The 12,288-nt window shown below is 36.4% G+C and overlaps 1 protein-coding gene across 1 annotated transcript; it reads right to left on the bottom strand.

Moving 5' to 3' along the window:
* Nucleotides 1-1,723: 1,723 nt before the first annotated feature.
* spi1b (Spi-1 proto-oncogene b) lies at nt 1,724-11,205 on the bottom strand. The gene is made up of 5 exons (XM_035652413.1): nt 10,831-11,205; nt 10,221-10,314; nt 8,730-8,926; nt 5,688-5,838; nt 1,724-4,362 (listed from the first exon to the last, which is right to left on the bottom strand). Exons 1-5 carry the CDS (start codon nt 10,870-10,872, stop codon nt 4,049-4,051), a joined length of 798 nt encoding a protein of 265 aa, XP_035508306.1. The 5' UTR covers nt 10,873-11,205; the 3' UTR covers nt 1,724-4,048.
* Nucleotides 11,206-12,288: the final 1,083 nt, after the last annotated feature.

The following is a 12,288-nucleotide window of genomic DNA, read 5'->3' on the forward strand; positions in this document are numbered from 1 at the left end:
TGGACGCAAAACAATATGAAAAGAATAGGCAGAAAAAATGTAACAGTGATACAATTTAAGGGCCATTATTGTAACCCCTCTACGTTTTTGCACTTTGGACCAACGTAGCCAGGGTACGTTTTTATATGAGACTGGGTTGTATAAACACGAGACCTATTTAATATTTTTGCTGATTTCCAACAGTGTTCAAACCAGAGAAATCTATAATTTTATTCAGGTAAAGGTGGATTTCACTAGTTGACTGTCAATGGCATCCTTTTGTCAGTGTTGTGGGTGGCTGTCAGAAGTTGTCATAATTTCACACCTTTAAGATACACTTTTTAGATGTAAATAGATGAAGGATTTTAGTCATCGGTCGGAGACTTTTGTGGATAATTTGGCTTCCAGTAAAAACCCTCATGAACAATTAACAATGCGGGAATCCTAACTGACTGCAATGACAACAATGAAGATGAAGACAACAACTCAACTGATCCAACGCTACTTCACAACATCAGTCTTTTTTTGTTGTTATTTCTCTGATGTGAGAGACGCCCCTAGAGCCACAAACTACATATTGTACTTTTAACAATGTACAAAAGCTGCCAGGAACTTAAAATACAAGTCAAATGACAGGGTTGCTTAAACAAATGTACAAATAATCAGTGATAATCACTAATATTACTACAACTCAAGGTTGAAAAGATATTCACTGTTTATACACATAAATACAGCAGAAAATGTAATAAAACAAATTCAAAATTGTTTTTCACATCACAGATTGTATTGTATTTTATTCTGTTCTATTCTATTCAAGGCCACTTTATTTCATCTTCTCACCTGTTAGTTATGGGTATCAATTACAGCTTGACCATTGAGGGGAGCTGTTGGCTCTTGGGACACCAGGTGCAGTTTGTATATTTACACACAGCACTGCATTACATTTTAGCAAGTTATTACTCCTTTGCATTACAGTTTTTTTAAATTATATTTGTTATTTCATTGCATTTGAGGTTTTTAGTGTTTTTCAAATATTTTATGAACTGAATTTCATCTGTTAAGGTTTTTTTTAATGTAGACAATAAGTGACTTACTTCCTATTTTTCTATTAAAATGGTCATTGGTACTGTACTTACTAGTCTTCTAAAAGGGAGGACTGGTGGTACTGAAGTAGACAAAAGCATCTCTGTATGTCACACAGCTAAAAAGAATGAATTAAATACTTCATTAGCAGAAAACAAACTATGATCACTGCACAAAATCACAGAGATACGCTGTTATTACACGATAGGGGCATTTAAGAAAATCTGCAGTATTCAGTGCAGAGAAGAACATCTGGATACACAACAGCATTGCATACTTGTATAGACTATTAACCTGAAAATCCCAGATGTGTCTCTTTGGGCTTGGTTGCAGACTCTATAAGTAGAGAGCTGGTGCCTGCAGTATGTCAGGATACACAAGCAGATATATGTAAGAAGTGGGTGACAAGCCACTTCACCCCTCCGCCTTGTATTAACCTCATAGTTCCTCAAACTTACCAGTTATCTTTAAAGCCGTAATGAAAGGTGAGAGACCTCATCTGAAAACCTAACACACTATACAACTTTATACAACATTTAACTCTTCTTCCTCTTCTTTTTATTGTTATTGTGCTGTGTTTCACCTCTGATGTGTGATGTTATTACTTACTGAAGATCTTTACTAACACTTTCAGTACACAACAATTTATTTTCCTTTACAAACAATTATTGACCATAACATACACAGTTTCATCTATTTGTAAAAGAAATAATTTCTTGTCATGTAAATAATCTTGATATATATATACACACAATTAGAAGAGAACTTAAGCACGTCCATAGAGATTCAAACATAGTAGGAAGAAGGCCAGGGCCTACTGTGACATTTCATAGCAGGGCATATTGTTGTTACATGTTTGGACTTTAACATTGAAAATGTGTAATAAGACATTTCCAAATAAAATATGCATTCATATGTGTGTGTGCGCCCACATTTAAAAAATGCATAGCGTACTAGCTGTTTCAGTGACCCAGGGTCTAAGATGAATGCCATGTAACTGCAACATCACCTCTCTCTTTCCCCTTTTGCCTTTTGACTGTATCACTTATAATCAATTATTAAAGGAATAGTTGGACACACTTTGGGAAGTACAGTTATTCACTTTCATGTCAGGAGTTAAATGAGAAGATGGTGTACTGGAACCTCACAGTGACAGCAAGAGTGCGGGAACTCAATGCTCCCAGACAAGAAGCAGTCCAACAGTTAAACCACCAACCCTGGTCTTTACATTTAGGTTTACATTTGGAGCCTGGCTGACTTCCAGTCTTAATGCTAAGCTAAGATAAAACCCCTGCTGGCAATGGCTGCATATTTACTGTACCGACCGGCATCTTCTCATCTTGGTAAAGCCAGTTTATGTACTTCCCCAAAATATTATTTGATTAACATTTAACATCAAATAGATTTGAAAACTGGTGTCTAATGTCCTGATTTGTAAAATGTTGATCTAATTATTAGCTGTATTATATTCTAATACAATAATATGATCTTATTGAGTTTACACAAGCATTGCTGTTTTAAAGCTGCTCTGCATGCATTAACAGATTAGCACCTTGTATACATCAAACTTCAGATGAGGTATTCTAAAGGATATGACCAATTCATTTCAATGAAAGTATTTATGTTTTTCTCTTGCTGAGGCCAGCTGCTTTCAGTGGCCAATTTATTAGGTACACCCACCTAAAACTAAAGCAGTCTAATACAGCAGTCCTGCAATAAAACATACCTCCATGTTGAAACTGTTTTTGAGAGGTGTTGATTCAGCTTTATGTTATTTTTATATACTTTATTGTGTCAATACATAACAATGATACATTTCCTGTTTTTTAAACATCTTGACACAATTATTAACATTTTTGCTTTTTCCTTTATACAGCACATACATAAACAATAAGGTAAGTACCAATACAGTTGCAGCTAAACAAAGTTTGTATATCTATAACTATCCGTATATACATACATATTTATACATTCATGTACTAACATAAACATAATTAAAAGGAATAAAAAAAACAATAAATGTTCAAAATAATGTTAATTTTGGATGATGTAGTTTGTGCTGTTGAACTGAATTGCATTGTACAATCTCTACCCTCATTGACAAAGGCGCGGATTCATGTTTTTGCCCATGGGTGTCCAAATTAAGTGAATACCAGAGAGGTGATGATCGACACAAAATCACTTTTACTGCGCTTGCTTTTGTAATTACTGCGATGTAGGATACTGTTGTCTGTCGGATGTAGACACAAACCGCAGACAGGCTACACCAAAACATAACATTGTACAACCAATAGCAATACATAACTAAGCAAAAAATACCTACACATATGGGTGGTCAGCCTTTATGGTGGGTGCACCCACGTGATCGGTGCCTGTGCTCACTGATAAATTAGACTGAATTTATTAGACTGTTCTAGTTTTAACTCTTTGTACTAAATAAACTGGCAATTGAAGTGTGTTTGACCTAATGATTTGATGTGTTTATATGTGTGTGAGTATTCTTTATAGCTTTACTGCTGTTGTTATTTTCTTTTCTGCATTCTCTTTACCATCACATGACTCGCAGTAAACAACTTTGGTCACCACGGCAAAATTGCTGCATTAAAAAGCAGCTCGCCACCACCTACCTCATAGTGGGCAGGTTTTACAGAGCAGATTTTACATTTCTCAGGGCAAATCTGAGGCAGCCAAAAGGGACAAACAGAGGAGACGTATAACCTTTTTTAAATCAGAGTACCCATTCACAAATCTCTGTACACATTTGCAAATTATCCAGACATTCAGACATTTGTTTTCAGGGATTGTGTCTCTTGTTTCTTTAATGCTGCATTAGCTAGTATCATCAAAAGATTGATCTCACTCTACAGTAATATGGTAATATTTGTATTCACAAAAAATGCTATTTACCAGATCAGTAAGGTTGGTAAAGCATCAGCAGAAACGACACCTCCACTGCCAACACTTGACATTTCAGTATCCTTCCTGCCTACACATATGATTTTCTCTCCGGATGACTCTTCCCCAGCACCTCGTCACTGAACTGGTAGGTCAGCTTCTTCTTTATCTTTTTCACCTCTCCAGTTTTGCCATAGTTGCGCAATGCACGAGCCATCTTCTGGTAGGTCATTTTTTTACGGTTTCCCTTCTGGATTCCCCAGCGATGTGCAAGAGCCTCCTTGTGTTTGGAAGAAAACTGAAATGTCCCTTTGTCTCTGTCCACCCACCAGATACTGTCCTTCATATCGCCATTTCTTAAAAGGTCCAACAGGAACTGGTACAAGCGGATCTTCTTTTTATTGCCTTTTGGAAACATCAGAGAGTTGCATCATTACTAATTTTTAACTAACATGTAATTGTAATTATATAATACTCTAACCAGTTTATTAGTCTTGGATCACTATAAATGGTCTAATCTAGATGTTAGATTAGACATCAGATTAGTAACCAAAAAAAAGAAGCATGAAGAAACTTTTCAAGACAGCACAACAAAGCTGTATAAGAATCCTCTGTGAGTCATCTTTTAAGTGTTTTCCACATTGTCATGGTGCTACGTGATAAACGTAGATGGTGAAATATTAACTGTTAAACTGTTGAAATAGTAATATCAATTGGTTTAGTGATATATACGTGTTTTCACACATTTCAGACATGCTTGTCTGCTGGTCCTGTCAGATTCCAAGCTGCACAAAAGAGGAAGTAGAGCAAGCGCATGTATTTCGCTGCACACAGGGCAGGGTGTGCATTGTCTGTGGTGCACAGGCCTTACCACTGATGCAATGTGTGTGTTCTGTGCCTTACTAAACATCCAACATGTAGCTGCTGAGTTAATGAGTTAATACTAAAGAGCATTAACCATTAGCAATTAGCGCTTATATCCACCATCTCCATCCCACAATGTCTGACTAAAGAGTTCACCCTTTGTGTAGAGGGTCTTTAGTAAGCCAGCAAACTACAGTTACCTACAAAGCCACTGACACATGATTGACATGCTGACTTATGCAGCTGACCTTGGTTAAAGTAGACGGAGAGGACCAAAAGATCACACAACTGATTTTCATCAGGAGACACAAATGGTAGCCAACTGGGGGATAGTCTGTGATTCTCCTCATACCACTGGCTTATTCATCCAATCCAATGTAAACGTCCAGCCTTTGAGACCAAGGACATTATAGTTTACCACAAACAATCACTCTTTTAGTCAGCTCACTTCCCATTAAGATGCATGACCAGCAATATAAAACCTCGTTGTGCAACTAGTAACTCACCCTATAAGTGCATCTTAAATTGTCAGCAGAACAAAAAGCTGACATGACTCCATCTACCCGATCCCAATGTGAGGAAAACACCGGCCCATATTTCTCATTCTTAGTAATTGAAACTTACACATTACACCACTTAGCAGATAATTTCACAGCAACTGCACACATCTTGACGTTCAAGAATCTAAAGCAAGTCCAGTGACTTAGCATTTCTAGATATATCATGACCTGGATTACTAAGAGTCTTTACATTATCAGCATAGTTGGTGTGTCTTAAAGTATCCGCGTTAACTGCTCAGCTAAGAACTACAGTGCTCACTGCACATATAGTACAGTATAAAAGGGCTTGTAAATATGGTTCCTTACCCAGATCTCCTGGTGTAACATAAGGGACTCGATCTCTCAGAATTTCCTCATCAGACACCTCCAGCGGGGGACTTCGCCCTCCGTGTTCCTCATCATCAGAGCTGCGTTGGGACATGTGTGTTGGGTACACAGTGCGGGAGAAGAACGCTACCTACCACACAGGAGTCAAAGTGAATTACAATTTGCAATTGCAATTGATTTGGCTTGGAGCTTGCTGACGTTGCTCCATGGTTTTAACAAAAAATGCACTTTTCCACATGAGAATATATTTGTTTTGTGAAGTCAATATGCTTTTATTCTTTTTGGGGGGACATTTTGGGATATGATTTATAATATACAGCAAACAGTGTTTGGCTGTAACACATGCACTTGTCATGATGGATGGACATGTATTTCTTGCAGGACTGAATGGATAAAGACAGTTGTTGTCTTCAAAAACTTCCCTTGAGCTTCAGAGGCAATGATACTGCCTCTGTATGGCATATATAAACAAACAAGACCATCAGCAAGAAGATTGGTTATTTCTATAGAGTCATTCCTAATGCCTGCCACTAGGTGGGATTACTGTAGAAACCTTATATATACTGTGTAATGAGAGAAACATGGTGATTCAACATGGCCACCTAAATGTAAAAGGCTAATTCTAAGGTAACAAAATAAATATTCTTATTTTCAGGTGATTATTCATTAGTGAAACCATAGTTACACATATTATATTCCATCTCTGCCAATTGATCCTTGGTGAATCCATTGAATACTACTTACAACAGTGATGCTATTTATATGTCATCCACCACCTTGCATTTTCAAACAAATATCTTTTTAGGCATTTTTAAAACTACATGGTTAAACCATAGTAAGAGAGATAATGTTGCTTACTTATACTGTACCTAACATCAGACACATATTCTGACGTGTAGCTTTGCAGTGAAATCTTCTCACTGCAAGTGAAAGAGTAAGACAACATCTCTCTCTGCATGAGCTGTGATGTGTGGATGCTGTTTAAGCTGTATGCCTGGGTGGGCAACACTTGTCAACGTATTCATAGCATCCTTTACAAAAAACAGTCTCTAGTGGAAACCTACATGTGAATTCTGTGTATGAACAGTGGTTTTTCACATTGTATTCTGGTACCTCGTTTGAATTGATGCATTAACACCTTTTTTCACATACAAACACATTCTCCCATTGTAAAAAAATGGCAGTTCTTTTTTTTAAAAGGGAAATTTCACTTGCTCACAAGTGAAAGCCTTCATGCGACCTAAAAGCATGCGTGCCTTGTGGCTTCTTTGTAAAGGATGCAACAGCAAAAACACAAGCTGTGTAGCTGAAATGAAACATTTCTTGTGTCTTTATGCTAGTGTATATATCAGTGTCCCATGCTTTGAGAAAGGATAACTTTATATTGAAAATGGATATGAGCAGTGCTAGATGCACATAAGAAAATGACAAATTCAATTTTGTTTGAAATTATTATTTATAAGTCATTAAAAATCATCTATTCCTAGAAACAGCAACAGGTTTATTTTGGTACAAACACAAAGGTTCCCCTATATTGCCAATGTTTAAAAATAGTTATTCCAAATATGTTTTTAATTTTTAATTTTTTTTTTACCATATGGAATATACTTTATGTGTTATATTTGACCACTTCCAGCACTTCACTCCACCACACACAGTTAAATATTTAAATCCATCACACTTTTGGCCTCACAATTACCTCAAATAGAGGAAGTCTATGGACATTCAGCCTGTGATCTAGACTACAGTTTCACATAATAAATAATAGAACAATCAATAAAATATGTATATAAGTTTACATTTTCTTTTAGATTCACCCTTTTGAAGTCCACTTGTTTTTTATTTCAAATACATGTTAAGTAGTTTGATATTGTGTTCAGGGTCCTGTGTATAATCACCTGAATATAAGAATTGTTTGTTGTTTTTATCTACAAGGGAGCAGGTCACCTTCCATGAAGTCCGCCATGTTGAACCGCCATATTTCTTTGCTTGGGAGCCGGGGGTTGCTGATTCAAGTTCTTCTTCTACAGCAGCCCAGAAAGGACAAACCAAACACTGGCTCTGCCTTTGACGTTTTTCATGAGTTTTGTAGCTACTTTCTCCTACATGCTTGGAAGGCTGTATTTGCAACTTCATCACTAGATGCCACTGAATCCTAAACACCGGTCCTTTAAATATATAGATTGTGCTATATAAATATATTTCCATCTCTGCTTGGCCACACAAGCTTGTAATGACAACAAATGATACGTGGAACTTGGTTAGACATGCTGTACTTTAATGAGATCTCTGTTCTAGTTCACTGGTTAACAACTGAAGGGGTGAAGCATGCAGTTGTGACACTGAGAGAGCTTAGCTGAGTCTTCAGACCCTATTCAAAGGAAATGAATAATGAATTTTAACACAATTGAAAAAATTGAAAAAAAAAGGGGAAAAAAGAACAACCCTAAAATTAAAGTTTTTCTTGTAGCTCAAAGATTCACTTCCTGATTTTTGTCACTGGAACACAACTGGCCTCCAGCTCCTTGAATGTCCTCTGATTTGAAACCAAACTGTAAATTATTTTTAGTTTGAAGACAACTGCAGTGAGCTAGAAAGATATTTTGGGGTTGATTATGAGGCGTTTTTGGGCACTATTTGAAGAACAGTATAGGCCAAAAAGCTTTCCATCAACCAACATTTGTCTGCTCCTCATAATTATATTTATACTGCCTAAAAACACTGAGAGTTTTGTACTGTTAGTAGGAATTAATACTACATTCAGGAAAGCTTTCGATCATCATCACAGTCATCACTGTATTACATAACTCACCAGAAACCAAGGTAGTAAAAACTTTATACTAGATATTATTACAACACAACAGCTAGTTTTTGTTTAAATTTTTTTGCATTTTAATTAGATTTATATTTTCAGTATATTTGATTACATTAAGTTGTTTGTTGTGTCTGTGTGTGTGTTGATGTACTGCATTTAGTAGGCTAATAAGTGTTTTTTTTTTGTTGGGTGACAGAAGGACTTACTGGTTGCTGTAACACATGTTGATGTGCCCCGAGATTTGGATCAAGCAGATTTTCTGCATCGTATCGTATGGGCTCGTGTCGTATGAGGCCGGGCGGGTGGAGAGCCTGCACACTCTGCAGCTCTGTGAAGTTGGCCTCTTGGAGGTTTTCAAACTCTACAGGGTGTACGTGAGGGTGAGGGTGATAGTCCCAGTGATCTAAATAGAGAAGGTGAGAAACAGCATAATGGCCACAGCTTTTGGTTGTTACTAAGACAAGAAAAGGCAGAATTGAACCCCCGTAAGGTTCACTCAAACACACAGCTTGATACAAAAGTCACATACGTGTCTTTAAAATGATTTCATATAGCAGAAAATCTAAGTTTAAATGGTAAGAGATGACTCATGGAAAAAGCCACACTGTCTATGAAAAATCATCTAAAACTATTAAGTCAAACGCAACTGAAGCGGGCTGCTTACTCATATTGCTTGAGTTTGCATGAAGCTGGTGAAATGAGGAGAATAATAGAGAGTTCAGCATGAAGCTCTTTCCTGTTTGTTGCCACACTTGCAGTGTCGCCACAGCCGTTGGCTTTGACTTTTTATTCTTTCTCATGTTGTCCTTGACTATTGTTTTCAGAATGCATTTAAGACTCAAGCAGGAAAGTTAAACAATCCAGCTCTCAAGTGCAAGTTTGACATCTTTTAAGTGTAACCATGGAAATAGAGGAGCGCCAAATAGAAGTATTTCACATGCAAACTATTGCAAAGAACAGTGTATATTCTTAAAAAAGGATAAATGCAACAGGGTAAAAAAAGCCACTTTAACACTGGAACATCATTATTTCTACAGTGTCTTAATTTTTATTTTTAAATGATATAAGATATTTGAATCTTAGGCATTAGATATTTTTATCACGACGACAACTGAAGCTTTCTCAGTGGGCTATAAGGTCAGGAAAAGCATCCCCCCACCTCCCCAATTTAGATTATGTTGGTGCAATATTCAAAACAGTTGATTACAAGAGAAAGTAAAGCACCTTTCTTGTATCAACAAAACCCCATGGGGCGAAAGTTGTTCTATGTCTGTAGTTGAAGCAGCCGAAAGAAAAGGCATCTGTTTCCTGTGTTCCATCAGCCCTAATGTGGTGCGCTCCAGCTGCACAAGCTGCAGGCTTTTTATGTACAATAGCTAGACCAGAAAAGTCAGTGTCACCACATCAGGTCATGGTGATTAATTTAAAGAATAAAATGATAAAGTACTAAAATGGAAGTATTTATTTAGTACTTTTTTAATGAAAACTGAGAGGAGAACAAGATTCATGTCAGTGGTTTTAGTTTAGGTCATTGACATTCAGTCCTCACAATCATCATCATTGATTTAAAAAAAAAATTTAAATGTTTTTTAATTAAATATCAGTCACTGTAATGTAGAATAATATAGAACAGGTGGCAATTTAAATTCGAACACTGTTCACATGAGATTAAAGAAGGATGTTGACGTAAAACTCACCTGCCTGGATATCTGAATCTAGGACATACGGATTATTATAATATTCTGCAATTTGTTGTCTGTAGATCTCAGGATCGTACATTTCTTCTGAGTGCTGCAAGAGCAAATAGAAACAGTTTCAGCCACAAAATACCGTGAGAGGAAAATCTTTTGGATGGTGGATATGGTGCAGACAAACATACATTATATCATTACTCATCTAATTCTTAAAAGGAAATAATAATAATCACAATCTATCTTATAAAATGTTCACATTATCTCTGAGTATGATTAACTTTGTAAATCAGAAGAGGCATTAGTAATGTTTGTGTTATAATAATGCTTTTTTTCTTTCTTCTTACCACTACTGTTCTGAAACTCTCAAGAACTTTTGAGTTTCATTTTCATGTCGCCTGTAGTATAAAAGACTCTTAGAGTTTTTGTCCTGTATTCAAATTGAAGTAGACTCACATTAAGTAATCTATATTAAAATAATACATGTTGTCTATCCTCTTGACAATGAAATGTTTCTCTTTCATGCTGCGATGAAAGCAAACAGAGCTCTTTTTAAGACTCAGATGCTGGAGAGTCTCCTGAGAGTTTAGATAATAATAAAATAAATGATACTTACAGGTGGGATGAGGTAGCTCTCCATTCTGTATGGATGCAACATGGAGACCTCTTCTCCAACGGACCGGCTCTCAGACACTTTGCTGGCAAAACACTCTCACAACCTTTCAAAACTTTTGCGGCACCATTGCACAATGTTTCAAAATTTCCTCTCACTCAACGAAGCCCAAAAAATGTCTCTCTCTCTCTTATTGTATAGCACACTCTTATGAACTTAGCTACTCTCAAAGGCCTTCAACTGTGTCAAATAAAATGAAATAAACAAGGCCCGCTGTTTGACTGTAAAATGAAAAAGGAACTTTTGGCTTCTGTAAAATGTCTGTGGGTGGGAGCAATAGAGTGTGTCTGCTAAAGGTTCCTGGCCATTGATGATTTGTCAGGGGAGACCATGAAACTCCACATTTATCAGGGTCTATATACTGTCCCCTCCTCTTATCAGCCAATCATCATGAAGGGTTTTCCTCACTCTCTGTTTCCCCCACCTCAAAAATGTGATAAACACAGGGTGCAATGGAGTGTTTAATATTTAATATTTAAGGTTTGGAGGATTTTATTCTTTGCCTGGGCTTTGAAGATATTTTTCATTTGAATTATGGCATGCGTTGGTCTCAACAGCAATGGATTCATCTTGTGGCCAAAATGGGTAGCATATAAGCAGCATATGAATGGTTTATTACTCACTGTAATGTAGCTGTGCACAGGAATAAGGAAATATTGAAGTGTTTATGAATGTATTTCTGCAGAGCTGGTGCATAAATATAAAGCATGACATTACAGTAAAACGTGATATATATTATATACATATGTTTTCATTGGAGGAAGTTATAATTGTATTAATAAGCACTGTATGCATACAACTACATTACATTGTGTTATAAATCATTTATGTAATGTTTGTATAAGGCTTATAATGATAAATTGACGAGTTTCCAGTGTGTTAATTTAAAAACTGATGTTGCTTTATAACCAGTAATAATAAGAATCAGAATCAAAGTAAGCTTAATTGACTGTGTATGTTTAAGCATATAATATATATATAATATATAATATTGACTCTTATTTCCAGTAACTTTTAATGTACATCCACATAAATAAAACGCATTATGAAGCATTAAGATGACCCTAAAAGTTCTTATTTTTTAAACATGTTCATTCGAAAGGTACGCTACTGTTTACAGTTCACATGCAAAACAAAGACGGCATTTGCTGTGACAATGTATATTATTTTTAGTTGTCAGTCCTCTTTGTGTGAAGTCAAAGTGTCACCTTATAAACAACCATGTGTCCGGTTCTGCAGACCTGAAACTGATAGACTGAAAGTTTACGCTGTAGCTAAATGACTAAAACATGTTGTTTGGTGATGTAAACAGAGTTTTGTTGAGGAAAAAATTTTGACACACGAGCATGCCCACACCCACCCACACAAACACGCACGCACACATGCATGCATGCACACACA

Source organism: Morone saxatilis, unplaced genomic scaffold (genome assembly GCF_004916995.1).
Source record: "Morone saxatilis isolate NCDOM2014 unplaced genomic scaffold, NCSU_SB_2.0 Contig11, whole genome shotgun sequence".
In the NCBI taxonomy this organism is placed as follows: domain Eukaryota; kingdom Metazoa; phylum Chordata; class Actinopteri; family Moronidae; genus Morone; species Morone saxatilis.

Coding starts and splice junctions, on each gene's coding strand:
- spi1b (XM_035652413.1), bottom strand. CDS start 10,872: ATGTTGCATCCATACAGAATGGAGAGCTACCTCATCCCACCT. Junction 10,315..10,830: donor AGAGCTACCTCATCCCACCT/GTAAGTATCATT, acceptor TTGCTCTTGCAG/CACTCAGAAGAAATGTACGA. Junction 5,839..8,729: donor AACATGTGTTACAGCAACCA/GTAAGTCCTTCT, acceptor CCTGTGTGGTAG/GTAGCGTTCTTCTCCCGCAC.